The sequence below is a fragment of the Atta colombica genome, unplaced genomic scaffold (genome assembly GCF_001594045.1).
Source record: "Atta colombica isolate Treedump-2 unplaced genomic scaffold, Acol1.0 scaffold162, whole genome shotgun sequence".
In the NCBI taxonomy this organism is placed as follows: domain Eukaryota; kingdom Metazoa; phylum Arthropoda; class Insecta; order Hymenoptera; family Formicidae; genus Atta; species Atta colombica.
In genome coordinates, this window is record NW_017259253.1 from 484,031 (window position 1) to 497,941 (window position 13,911).

Consider the following 13,911-nt stretch of genomic DNA (forward strand, 5'->3'; position numbering starts at 1 on the left):
AAATTATTTCTATATACTTTTAGGTTATTAGAACCGCGATGGCATATTTAAACTTGCTCCGGACAGTTACTTTATAATTGAGTAAATATTACATCATATATTTCATATATGAAAAAATGTCATATTATGGAGAACAAGAATTTGTGATTATTTTCGAAACCTTAAATAGTATTCGTGTATATTTAATTTCATCTATAATTTCCAGATTTTTACCTTCCCGAAATCTGATATTTTTTTCGCTTATATAAGAAATATAATCCAAATTTCCATTATTAATCAAATTACTAAAAAAAATTGTATACCTTGTGTGTGTGTGTGTGTGTGTGTGTGTGTGTGTGTGTGTGTGTGTGTGTGTGTGTGTGTGCGCGCGTGTGTGTGCGTGTGTGTGTGTAACATTATACGAAATATTATTTAATTAAAGATCTTTTTTTTTATATCCGTATCGCGAAATATCTCAAAGCACTCACTTTTTTCTATTATATATAATATTTTTTTTAAGACATTGCAAAAACCAAACCGCGTGAACTTGCGCATATTTTATCTTTTTTTATGATTTTCTGAAACAATTGAGAACAGATCCAATCTAAGTTAAAATCTAAGTTAAAATAACATTGTATCTCTCTCACAGTGTCTGTGTCTCTCTAACATGAGAGCTATTATAAAATGCACCTTTCAGGTAACAGAACGGCTCTCGAAGCACTATATCATTTTCGATAATCATACAAAATTTTTTGTTACTCATTTAGACCACATTTCTACGTAAATCTATTTTTTTTTCATGAAGAATATACAAAGTGGCGCAAGCGCAAATTACTGCAAACGAATTTAAAGCAACTATCAGTACATATTAGTCGCTCGTGCTGCAATAATCGAAAGTCTATCTTGTTATCTAGATGTTATCGCAATGAGCCTGGACCGTATAACCAGAATTACAATAACTACCAGATCCACCAGAAGTGCAACAAAAATTTTTATTTCATCTAGCTATTTTTCGACTTTGCCTACAACATCATGGTGGGCACATGTGGTTTGGTAGTTCTCTTTGGAATGCATGGATATCTGTGGATGTTTATATCTTGAATAAACCATCCAGTTGGTTATCTAATCCACAGGATATCAACATCACAAACAAGAGATTGATAAGATTTAGATATGAAATAAGTATGACTTTGAACATGTTGAGACATTACGTGTATATTATTTATTTGTCAACAGTTGAAATATCAGAAATTAAATTAAATCGAATTAACTGCTGTGCATAAATACGAGATATATTAGACAGTAAATTTAAATAATTAACAAGCAAAACTTTGTAGATAAAAAAGAATATGTAAAATAAAATTTGTCGTAACATATATAAAGAAAAATATTTTATAAAGAAAAAATGCGATTACTCGTGCCACGCGTTTTTGCTTCGTATTTCTAATCGAGGAATTGTTACATAACATTTCTCTAGTGAAAGTGTGGGACATATGTTGAACATGTTGCCCTGGATATTATTGCATGATACATATCTATATATCTATTTAATACAATAAGTTTAATTTCATATATATTGTATAATGCAATAAATTCATAACTTATTATGTTTTTAATATGTCAATACCAATTAATAAAATGTATCAAAGAATTATTACTTTTTTAAATATCTTTTATTTGTCAATCATAAATATTATATATTATGAAAATGGGCATTTTAAACAATTTGTATAAGTGTCTTAACATATTTGATACTTCTCAGTTTATTTACGTTTAACATATTCATATTTTGTTATATAGGCGAACTTGCAATGAACAGACATGTTTGTCACTTTTCAAAACAATGCAATATAATGTGTAAATCTTTCAAATGGCGATATAATGGTTTAAAAAACTATGTGATAATCTTCTATAGCAGAAATCTTTTGATAGATTATAGAAATACGTAAGAACTCATACATGATTGACTGATATCCCTTTCGAAAAAAAGCTTTGCTGTCATCTTGGTAAGCTGTATTCCAGTCCAGGCTTGATAATATAATCTAATTGTGTATCAGTTTCGACGATGTAAGTATTATATATGTAAGTATAAATATATTTTAAAAAATTAGAATATTTATATATTTTATATTAATATTTTTTTAAATTCGATAGTTTAATTTTTTATTTAAAAAACATGTAATGAAATAAAAAATTTGCTGCATTTTACAAAATAGATATTGATTTAATTACAGATACTATAACATAACGCAATTAACTTAAAAACAATAGATCATAAAATCATTTGTCGCTTATTTGAACATGCTACAGATATTTACTTGAAAAAATACAATTTGACTTAAAGTATATTCATTTAATAACATTAAATTTTACATTAAATAGCTATAAACTTTTAATACATTCAAATTTTGCGCTCAGAATAAAAATCGAGTATGTAATATTTCGTAACGGACCAATAACGGATTCTTCAAAAAATTGTTGGATAATATATGTGTGTAAATTATAATATTTTAATTATGTGATATTGATATAAATTACTTACAATGGCAATATGCAGCACAAATTATTCGTTCCAGCATATAAAACGTGTTTACTAAAAAAGCTTGTAAAAAAATTTCTTAATCTGATCTCTTTTTTGATTTTTCAAGTATTTTTGTTCGAAATTAGATGAACGATTACAGAATTTTTCAATGCAATTTAGAAATAAAAGAGTGTAATTACAGTGCAAGCAATGAAAATAAAATATATGTTGAAAATTAATACAAGAAAGAGACTTCACAATAGATACAATTTTAACTGTATCTATCATTTTCTACAATTGATGTCGCGAAATCTACAGTGCAGTATAAGCAGAACACCCTGTAATGTAATATTAGTGAATTATTCTGTTTTGCTGAGTTTTCTATAATAATGTAGTTTTGATTTTTTTTTAATTTACGAAACATAAAAAATGTACGAAACATAAAAAAATGTACGTGAATATACATGTGCAGGTCATATTGCCAATTATCGACATTCTGCATTATTAAGAAAAAAGTAATTTAAAAAAATGATTCTAAAAAGAAACAAAATTTAAATTTAAAAGTAAAATTTCAAAAATTTCAGTTCTAATTAAATTCCATGAAAATCCCTTATTTTCGAGGGTAAAACGAAATCCCCTGAAAATTCTAAGATTTATAGGTTTTCTAGGTAGTAAATATATCCTGTTATAGCTCGAAACTTTGTAAAATTGTATATGTCATGCAACGTATATATCCTTCTGTCACACTAGCATTTATTTCGAGAATTAGGCACGTATAATTCGCCAACCCTTTTTGTATAACATTCATCACGCGCAGACGTTTTATACACGCAAGCGCGGTACTCATTCTGTTCTTACCGTTGAAAGAGAAACTACCCATTATCACATACATATGTCCAGTTATGATCGAGCTTCTGGTCCGGTATAACCATCTGTCACTCGTAAACACAAAATGCGGAAACCCTATTAACGGAATTAACGAAAATTCAGCGTTCGGAAAAAAACGAGACCGGTACAAAAATCGTAATCACGAATTCCATTGTGTTAAATTTCAAATAAAAAATAAAAGAAAGTACGTTAAATAAAATTAATTATGGCAGACTCATCGAAAAATAAATACAAAAATGATTTCAATTACGCAGTGCAAGTGACTCGCAATGTTTTGCGAATGATCGGTGTGTGGCCAATTTCCAGTAACGCTTCCAATGTGGAAAGAATCGCGATTCGCTTACAAAATGTCTCTTGTTACTTTTTATTCACATTTATTATCGTGCCGAGTCTTCTATTAATATTCCTGAAGGAACACGACTTTAAACGTAGCGTAAGAGTGCTCGGACCGCTTCTGAATTGTGGGATGGGTTGCTTGAAGTATAGTCTGATCATGTATCACGCGAAAGAAATTCAGTCTTGTCTGAAGCAGGTGCTACATGACTGGAGGGATACAGTTGATTGGAAAAATCGAAAAATAATGCTATCTAAGGCAAAAATAGGTCGAAGATTCGCGATTATTTCTGCCGTCTTCATGTACGTTGGTGGATTATCTTATCGCACACTCGTACCGCTTTCAAAAGGTCGTATGCTCACATCAATGAACATCACAGTAAGAGCGTTGGCATGTCCGAGTTACTTCGTCAAGTTCGATGAACAGACGTCGCCAGCATACGAAATCGTTTTCATTCTGCAATTCTTTGCTGGACTGATCACCTACTCGGTAACAGTCGGTGCAGCCGGATTGGCTGCATTTTTCGTCATGCACATTTGCGGACAACTGAGCATTTTAATTGGCAAGTTCAAGCATCTTAATGATATACCGGAGCCTGAGGATCGACCTGTCGCGATATTGCTGGCTGATATCGTCGAGCATCAGATAAAAGTGAAAACGTAAGTCTGATAATATGTCATGATAATAAGTAATATGGAGAAGATTTTTATATGTAATTGTTTTATTAATTTCATTATAAGTGAATAATTTTTTAATAGAACTAATATGATAAATTTATTTTATATATATATATATATAATATCGCACATTATTATAGCTGATAATTTTTTTCGAATTATAACTATTAAAGAATATGCAACAGAATATTTAGATTAACATGACAAATCTATAATAAACCATAATTATCATATAAGATAAATATTAGACTGTTATTTTAATTATTTTACTATTTCATTAAATTACATTCTAATACAATACAACACTGTAAAGATTGCACACAAGACTGCATAAAAATTATAATCATTTAATGGATAAATCATTTGTTACAGTTTCCTAAAACAAGTAGAGGAAACTATGCGATATATATTGTTAGTAGAAATGACGGGCTCTACTATACTTTTATGCCTTACTATGTATTATGTTATTATGGTAATTACATCAAACAATTTTGTGAGACTTTTATCGATGCATTATAGTTCAAGGCCTCTTTTTTGTTTTATTGTAACGATATCGTTGCACAGTTTTTTTACTATGTAACAATATTGTTATTAAGAATTACAGAATAAAGGCCAGCTAATTTTTATAGAAATTAATAATGGGATAGTATTTGTGAAATATTACTTCAGAAGCTTTAATCATTAAGCAATAGCATTAATTTTTAATAGGAATGGGAAAGAAGCGATTCTACAGCTATGTTAACTATGTTTGTGATTCTCACATCTTTTACTTTTTCTATTTTTACTAATTGTTACGTTGGTCAACTATTGACAGATCAGGTAGATAGCATTGATATATTTATATTGTTTGCTGTAAAAATTAATTTCGAATTTTCGAAAGAGTATTTACGAAATATATACTTAATTAATCATGGCAGAGCATTAAAGTTGGATCAATGACATCTACGACGAATTGGCATCGTCTTCCTCACAAAAAAGCCCGTACTTTAATTTTAATAATGGCAGTTTCTAATATTCCGGCAAAAATTTCAGCAGGAAAAATGATAGAAATGTCTCTACCTACATTCAGTAATGTAAGTGTAGAAATCTTTCTCATTTTGGCTTGCTATTATACATAATATACATTTCATTATTTTATTATAGATCATTAAAACGTCACTGGCGTACTTTAATCTGCTACGAAAATTTATTACATAATTTTGCTGAAATAACTATTATAACAATGCAATACTCAAATATGAATCTAAATGATATTATTTTTTCAATGAATAAACAAAATAAACAATTAATACTTTTTATTTTAATTAATTTTGCTCTTAAAACATTTAGACATTTTGTAAAATATAAAAAAAAAACAACTTTTGACATATTCTACCTTTATTTAAAATTTATGTAAGATTATTTTTTATAATTAGATACTACAAGATATTATAATCGGTTGATTTAATTAACAATTGATGTAGTTTTATTAATTTAATCTTCATGATTTATGACCTATGATCTAACAGATCATAGATAGATATGCTAAAGGTCGTTTGATTTAAATCAATCCTGCAATTATCCTACCAACAAAAAATTATGCGCACGTTATCTTTCGTATCAAACTTTTAATGTTGCTATGAGATTACGATAACAAAAGCAGAAAGCGTGCGTAATACAAACTGATTTCATCGTATTTTCATCTATCACTTACAATCATGCGGCTTCTTTGCAACAAGTAATCTAGAGAGAATAATTTTTCTCTTTTTTTCATTTGTCTATATATCATTCTGTCTATATATCGAACGAATGAATCTACGAAGTTCTAATTACAAGGACATTAGATATTAGATAACAAGGAATATTAGATATATCAGGTAGGTACACATTGGGATTGATCGGTACGTATGACTGAACCTGAAGAAATCTTGAAAACTTCTAAAAAGTGATTCCTCCAGGCCGCTTTTTATTGTCTTTCAATCTAATACTGTAAATGCTTTACATTTTTTTTCATTATATAGACATTCAAAAATATTTCATAATGACCAGCGAATTTTGTTTGTGGTATATTTTAAGATCAATTAATTGTGTGTTTATTAAAATCAGAAAGACCAATAGTAAATTTATTTTCTTGGATTATTGTAAGATGCGTTAAGTATATATTTTTTTTATTACAATATGATAGTACTGGTAATACATTTACATTCACATTTTATTATAATAAATAATTATTATAATAAATTTATATATCTTTTATTGCTGGATATAATATAGTCTGTTTTCCAGCTAGGACACAGGGAATATCTTACACAGTGTGGAACACACTTACACTGTGTTCCACACTGTGTAAGATATTTGTTGAAACGCAGTTTAGTTTTATAATGTAACATCAGAATGCATTGTAGTCTTATAATTATTATCTTATAATTATATTTAGCGTATCAATAATAGATTTATGATTTTTATTTAGACTTAAATTACAATTTTTTCAGAATTGGCGATTTTTAAAGATTTTATTGCAAAATAAGTACGGTTACCAAATACTTTTTGAAAAATTGGTAACATTGACATATTTTACACGCTTGTACTTAGCTTTTTATAATATCGAGCAGTGTAACACTGTCTCATAATTGAAACACTTTGTATAAAACAGTGTTACACTGTGTCACCTGTGTATGTTGTTGTACATAATTAGAGATATATAATTCTCTAACACAATTAGAGAAAACATAATTAGAGAAATATAATTCTTTTTGCTGTTATTTATTAGTTAGAAATATTATATATTATTTAAACAGGACTTTAAATAATCTGTAAATAGTTTAATATAAATGATCTTATTTTGTTTTCGATCAATATAATATATTATATATTTTATTACATAGATAAACTTTTAACCGTATTTTTTATAACAGTGATGTCTATGACTACAACTTGCACTACATATACCATATAAGGTTCACTTTTCACAGCAATCACAGCAATTATTCATAGCAGAAATCATCATCTCATGACAGACCATAAAATGCGAAAATACGATAAATTGTACATAATTTTCCGGAAAAAAGAGCTTTATTGTCAACTACCGGGCTTACTACTACATAAAATTGATTTATTATCAGTTTTAATCATGTAAGTACTATATCATATTAAAAAATAAATCAGAATTAAATATCTTATATTAATTGTACTAGAAATATGATAAAATATAATTTTTTACAAGAAAACAAGTATATAATAAAATAAAATTCCAGTCAATAGATATCAATACATATCTAAGTTAATCATAGATATCATATTAATGCAATTATTTTTTAAAAAAATATATTATCAAATTATTTTTCACTTAATATGCTATGTTCACAATTTGAGGAAGCATTATTTGAAATATAGCAATCCTCATGCTAAATGTAACTTATTACTAAATTTTTGTTGGAATATGAATCAAAATATAAACGTTACCTATATTCGGCTGAATCACTGGATAATGAAGTCGATTGATGTCTGGCCAAAGTTATCCAATATTTCATGTATAGAAAAATTCATATATTTTTTGATAAATGTAATCTGTATCGCTTTACTCAGTTTCTTCTTTATATCCTCTATCATATGATATTTTAATATATGATACTTTAAATGAATAATACGCTTTGTGAGGTACGAGTATAATGGTTTGATAAACTATTCTTCGTTAATCATACGCGAGAACGACATCCGTAGTGATATTAAACAAACTGAAAAAAACTGGATGAATTCTCGATTGGATTATAAAAAATCTCGAAGTTCGCGGTTGGCGCCTAGTGGCGATCTGCGCGTTCTTCATGTAGCGGTGGTATATTTTATTATCTTATTCTGCTTGAGTGCAAGGATGAAAACTCGATATATCAGCCATTAATAAATCCGATTGCCAAGATTGTCGACACATCATATTAGTCCCATCAATGAAATCTTCTTTTGAATGCAGTTTCTATTGGATTTCCTCGCACACTTCATCTTTGTCAGTGCAAGAAGCTTAGCTGCAATATTCGCGACACATGCCTATGATCGCCTGAAAATTTTAATACAGAATCAAACAGTTGATGGACGGATAGGAAGATATATGACAACAAAGGATGAAAGATTGGCAATGATCGTGCAACGACACATTCGAATTTTACAGGTGAGTTATTTTTTACTAGCATTGCCAATGTTTCTTGTATCCAGCATATATGTGCTTCAATTTATTTTTAATTGTTTAAGAAACACTTATAAATATCTACTGTGAAAATTATATTAAACATGTGTTTTCTTGGATATTTTTATCACGATATGCATATCGTAATAGAAAAGTATGTACATACTTCACCAAGTGTATTGCAATTTCGAAACAATATTAGAAATCAATGACAAGTGTTTACGCGTTCTCGAATAGATCTTCACATTACAGGAATTGGAGACTATACAGCCTACGAACTTTACAACATTTATTGTTCTGCTTACGTCTATTATGTTTTTTATATTCTATTTTTATATTCTGCTACTATTTTTATATTTTACTACATTGGTGAGTTGTAACAGAAAAGATAAAAACTCATCTGCAAATGTGATAAATTTAATGTCTTACTCCTACGATCTACAATAGAGTTGTAAGTCTTGAGCCATAAGAAATGGATAAATCATAGTCGATTATTTTTTCGACTGTAATTGGTCAATTTTTTACGACTTAAAGTTTAAAACACCTATTGTAGATCCGGGGTTACGTACTTACTTTATATGTATGGTATATTCACAGGATATAATTCATAATATACTTTCACAATATATTTTTACAGTGGCAAAAATATTATAAATTTAATAATAAATTTATAAAATTTAAAATCCATTGTAGAACATAGCTCCTAGCAGCGTAAATCTAGTCATATTTCAAAAGAAATGAGAAAAGGAATCCTGTAAAGTGCAAAAAAGTCGATGAAGTATTGTATATGATCGATTCGGCATCGTCTGGAAGAAAGGACCTATTTGCTATGTACACTGATATTTGTTCAAAGTAAAAGATTCTAGTTTATCTTTTGCATATTTACATTTATAATTTTTCTTAATACCATTAGCAGTAAAATTAAGCAAAATGCAATCGAAAATTTTAGAAATTTGTGTTCGTATTTTTGTTTACTATTTAGATCAAATGCGTAGACAAATTTCAATACAAATGATCAAAAGCATTTCTCAATTTAAAAAAATAAATTTTTTAAATGTTCTATAATATATATAATTCTAATATTAAAATGCAATTCTATTATATCATAATTATACCATAATTTTTTTATAATTTGAAAAATATATTATAAATAAAAAAACCATTTGTTTCATTAAAAAAAATATTGTAATATTTTTATTTTCATACGACTTGTATAAGCATTACGAAATATGTATACGTACGTAATCCTATTCTCTCATCCACGTATAATAATACCTTATATGCAAGAAAAAACCGGTTGCGATTCAGACAAGTTGCAGAAAATATCTACGCGAGGAATTCACAATTCACTCCGTTCATAATTCATAGACAATGTGCAGTATCACATGAGGAAATCTTGATCTCCCCTTTACAGAAATGGAGAATTGCGTTTGCAAAGTTTACCCTCCGTATCCTGTTTGATGGTCTCTTTACTAGAAAGGTCATGCGAAGCAGCGCAGTCGCATTTGACATTCCTCGCATGTACGCTTGGACAATCCGATCAGTCATCATTGAGCTTTCGCTCCTTCAACAATGTATAGAACTATCACAGAAAAGACAAATACGGTCGCGACTGTCTACGATTACAAGAAAGATATAAGGCTGAGCGTTCAGCTGATTCGTTGGATGATGGAGATGATTGGCACATGGCCAAAATCTACCATGATCTCATCGATAGAGAGATACGCGTACACGCTATTAAACGTTATTTGTATCGCTTTGATTAGCTTCCTCGTCGTACCCGCCATCATCTACATAGTGCTTGAAATGGATAATGGATACCTTATCTTGAAACTTTCCGGAGCGTTGAGTTTCTGCGTATTGGCCATCGTGAAGTATTTTTCGCTAATTTTTCATAAAGAAGATATTCGCAATGGTATCAAGTATATCGAGAGTGACTGGATAAATACTCGGTATTACAATGATCGGATCACGATGATTAGAAGCGCGAAATTTGGCCAGCACCTCGTGGCAATTTGTATGTTCTTCATGTACGGCGGTGCCATTTTTTTCTATCTTGCTCTACCATTCAGTGCCAGCAAAATTACAGAAGATGAGGGTAATCTAACATATCGGCCATTGGTATATCCAGTCGCCAGAGTGATTATCGATGTACGACACAGTCCTGTCAGGGAGATTTTTTTTTGGATGCAGTGCTTATCAGGTTTTCTCGCTCACTCTATCACTGCCAGTGGATGCAGCTTAGCTGCCGTATTCGCGATGCACGCTTATGGTCGCATGGAGATTCTGATACAATGGATCGAGCACTTGATAGACGGACGAAAAGATTTATGTGATAACATGAATGAGAGATTGGCGATAATTATAGAGCATCACGTACGAATTTTACGGTGAGTCTCTTTCCGAACTTCGTCAATGTTCGTGCAATATATCTATATTGCGCTTCAATTTTTTTTTTTAATTATTTAAAAACACTTAAAGAAATCATACTTTTTCTGTGAATATATAGGCTGCATTTCACTTAACGCTCACAATGCTCATGGAATCAGCTCATTTTATCCTTGTCGTTTATCAAATGTTAACAAGGACAAACGATGTTCACGAGCGTTGCGAGTGTTAAGTGGAACGCAACCATATTATTTACGCGATAATGTATTCAATATCTTTCAGTTTTATATCATTAACGGACAGAATATTGCGTGAAATATCTGTCGTGGAAATTGTACAATGTACAGTAAGCATGTGTCTTCTTGGATATAATATTATCATGGTATGCAAATCATACCAAGAGTTTGTGCGATGTAAAACATATCCCTATTTCGGAACAATGTTGGAGATCGTGTATGCTTTACAGAGATATGTACAATATATCTCCGAATATAAAACTTATTATATTGCAGGAATGGGAGAGCCAAAAGACTACAAGTTATATAACATATACTGTTCTTCTTCTATCTTTTACTTTTAATATTTTTATATTTTGCTATATCGGCGAACTTATTGCCGAAAAGGTAAGCTCTATAACAGTCGAAGCATTTCTTTGCATATCTGCATGATACTACATTTTTACACAATAGCAAGAGTATTTTTATAAGTCTTATTATTATTATTATTATTACTATATAATACTATATAATTACTATATAATAACATATTATTAAAATAAAAATATCTAATCATACTAAAATTTAGAATTATATTTTGGAAATTAATAAATTCTTAGTTGTGTGACAACATTATTTGTCATCATTTGATGTAAAAATGACGACAAATAACGTTAGTTCGTTTGTCGGATATGACATTTTGTATAAAAAAAAAATTACAAAAGCAATCCAATAAATAGTACAAGAAGATCGGTGAGGTATCATACACAATCGACTGGTATCGTATGTCTGGAAGAAAAAGCCTCGATATTGTGTTAATGATCGCTATGTCCAATACATCAATCAAATTTACCGCCGGAAATATTTTTGAGTTGTCTTTCACTACTTTTGGAAATGTGAGTAACATAATATCAATGTTTATCATATCTGTTTATAAGAATATGATTTGTACATCATTCGTATAATTAATAGGTGGTTAAAACGTCGGTTGCTTACTTTAACATGCTGCGTACATTAAATATATAAAATTCTTGTCCAAAGTGTACATATTAATAAATAATGCAACCGAGAAGATTGCAAATAAATGTCAATTAGTTGTTTGATAGATATCAAGAAAAAAACAAAAATGTTTTCTAAGAAATCGAAAACTACTAATTAAATATTATAAAAATATTTGTTAAACAATATACCTTTTATTTTGTATACTATTCTTTAAAATATTATTTGGCTATACTATATGCAAAAAATCAAACGAATGCAATCTGAAACAAGATATTCTTAATGACGGTATTCATTTTTGGTAAAAAATTTCTTATTGTACATATATATATATATACACATTACGTATAAGTAAGAAAATTTTAATTATCAAGAAATAATTTTATATCAAAGAGTAAAAAATGTAATATAAAATGTAAAACTACATATAATATCTCTCTCCATGCGGATTGTTTTCCTATCGTGCATCTAAGTAGAATAGGGTATACAATAACTACAGATTAATCAACGCAACTCACACCCGTATCGATCGCTACTACCCCTTCACTCTGGAAAATCTGAAACTCTGTCTCTTAAGCTAACTATACTCCTTGAAAAAAAAAAAGTTAGAAAAATGCGCAAGCGCTGAAAATGACTTGCTGTTTCCTCCATCGCGATATTGTAGTTCAATAGTTCGCCGACATTCCAATCACTATGTCGTATTCTTTCCGTGTGTCCTCTGTTGATATGCGCAATATCGCATATCAACAGGATAATGAATATAGTATTCAATTGAATCGCTGGTTCCTAAAACCAATCGGTGCTTGGCCAGGAATTAACACTGGTATCGCCGGTAAGGTGCTATCATGTGGTATCCAATTTGTCTGTCATTCTCTGATCGCCTTCACGGTGGTGCCGTGCGCGTTATACATTATATTCGAGCCGGATGTGCATCTAAAGTTGAAGGCTTTCGGTCCGATGATACACTGGCTGATGGGCGGCGCGAACTATTGTTCATTACTGATGCGTAGCTGCAAGATACGCAAGTGCGTGGACCATATGCGCGACGATTGGCGATATGTGGGAACAAGGCGCGATCGCGAAGTGATGCTGCAAAATGCAAAATTTGGTCGATTTGTGTCCGCCTTTTGCGCAGTCTTCATGCAAGGCGGTGTCTGTTCCTACAGTATCATTACCACTCTGACACCAGCGAACATTCAGATCGGGAACGTCACGATAATTATGCATCAGCTTCCATGTCCGTTCTACACGGAGCTGGTGGACACTAGATACAGTCCAGCGAACGAGATTGTGATCGTTCTACAATTGTTGTCAACTATCATAGTAAACTCCGTCACGGTGGGCGCGTGCAGTCTCGCTGCGGTCTTCGCCATGCATGCCTGTGGCCAACTGAGCATTCTGATGATAAGATTGGACGAACTTGTCGACGAGACAGGAAGCGAATATAAGATCACGCGACGAAAGTTGGCTATCATCGTGGAGCAACATCTCCGTGTATTAAGGTAATATTTATACATTGTAGATTTTCAAAATGTATTTGATTTTTGATTTCCATCAAAATTCAAATGAGGAATAAAATTGTAATATTTAAATCGCTGATTCAGTAATTCGTTTAAAAAAAATCCTTTTTATTTTTATTATTTAACTGGTTTTGTAGTTAGATCTTTCCAAATCTTGTTTAAATTTCTCTGCTGTAAAAAAGTTATACCTAAAAAAAATGATATTAAAAAATATAATAGAATATTAAATTATTATAT

General features: G+C 30.2%; 4 protein-coding genes across 4 annotated transcripts in view; all 4 read left to right on the forward strand.

The window, feature by feature from the left end:
• Window positions 1-77, forward strand: part of LOC108685919 — a 2,129-nt gene extending 2,052 nt beyond the window's left edge. Inside the window, exon 4 of the mRNA XM_018190934.1 lies at window positions 24-77. Within this exon, the coding sequence (XP_018046423.1) occupies window positions 24-77 (54 nt within the window). The remainder of the gene's footprint in view (window positions 1-23) is intronic.
• Window positions 78-3,593: 3,516 nt separating this feature from the next.
• LOC108685920 (odorant receptor 4-like) lies at window positions 3,594-5,596 on the forward strand. The gene is made up of 5 exons (XM_018190935.1): window positions 3,594-4,381; window positions 4,772-4,871; window positions 5,108-5,218; window positions 5,317-5,472; window positions 5,543-5,596. Exons 1-5 carry the CDS (start codon window positions 3,594-3,596, stop codon window positions 5,594-5,596), a joined length of 1,209 nt encoding a protein of 402 aa, XP_018046424.1.
• A 4,528-nt stretch (window positions 5,597-10,124) lies between these two features.
• On the forward strand, window positions 10,125-12,181 carry LOC108685921 (odorant receptor 43a-like). The gene is made up of 5 exons (XM_018190936.1): window positions 10,125-10,942; window positions 11,223-11,322; window positions 11,453-11,563; window positions 11,896-12,051; window positions 12,128-12,181. The coding sequence occupies exons 1-5, from the start codon at window positions 10,125-10,127 to the stop codon at window positions 12,179-12,181; spliced, it is 1,239 nt and encodes a 412-aa protein (XP_018046425.1).
• A 666-nt stretch (window positions 12,182-12,847) lies between these two features.
• Window positions 12,848-13,911, forward strand: part of LOC108685922 — a 2,218-nt gene continuing 1,154 nt past the window's right edge. Inside the window, 1 exon segment of the mRNA XM_018190937.1 lies at window positions 12,848-13,678. Within this exon segment, the coding sequence (XP_018046426.1) occupies window positions 12,848-13,678 (831 nt within the window).

What these genes read in the sequence shown, in the direction of transcription:
- LOC108685920 (XM_018190935.1), top strand. Translation starts at nt 3,594, where the DNA reads ATGGCAGACTCATCGAAAAATAAATACAAAAATGATTTCAATTACGCA. An exon ending in CATCAGATAAAAGTGAAAAC is followed by an intron (nt 4,382 to 4,771) that starts GTAAGTCTGATA and finishes CATTTGTTACAG; the next exon opens with TTTCCTAAAACAAGTAGAGG. An exon ending in GTCAACTATTGACAGATCAG is followed by an intron (nt 5,219 to 5,316) that starts GTAGATAGCATT and finishes TAATCATGGCAG; the next exon opens with AGCATTAAAGTTGGATCAAT.
- LOC108685921 (XM_018190936.1), top strand. Translation starts at nt 10,125, where the DNA reads ATGTATAGAACTATCACAGAAAAGACAAATACGGTCGCGACTGTCTAC. An exon ending in CATCACGTACGAATTTTACG is followed by an intron (nt 10,943 to 11,222) that starts GTGAGTCTCTTT and finishes AATATCTTTCAG; the next exon opens with TTTTATATCATTAACGGACA. An exon ending in CTTTCACTACTTTTGGAAAT is followed by an intron (nt 12,052 to 12,127) that starts GTGAGTAACATA and finishes TATAATTAATAG; the next exon opens with GTGGTTAAAACGTCGGTTGC.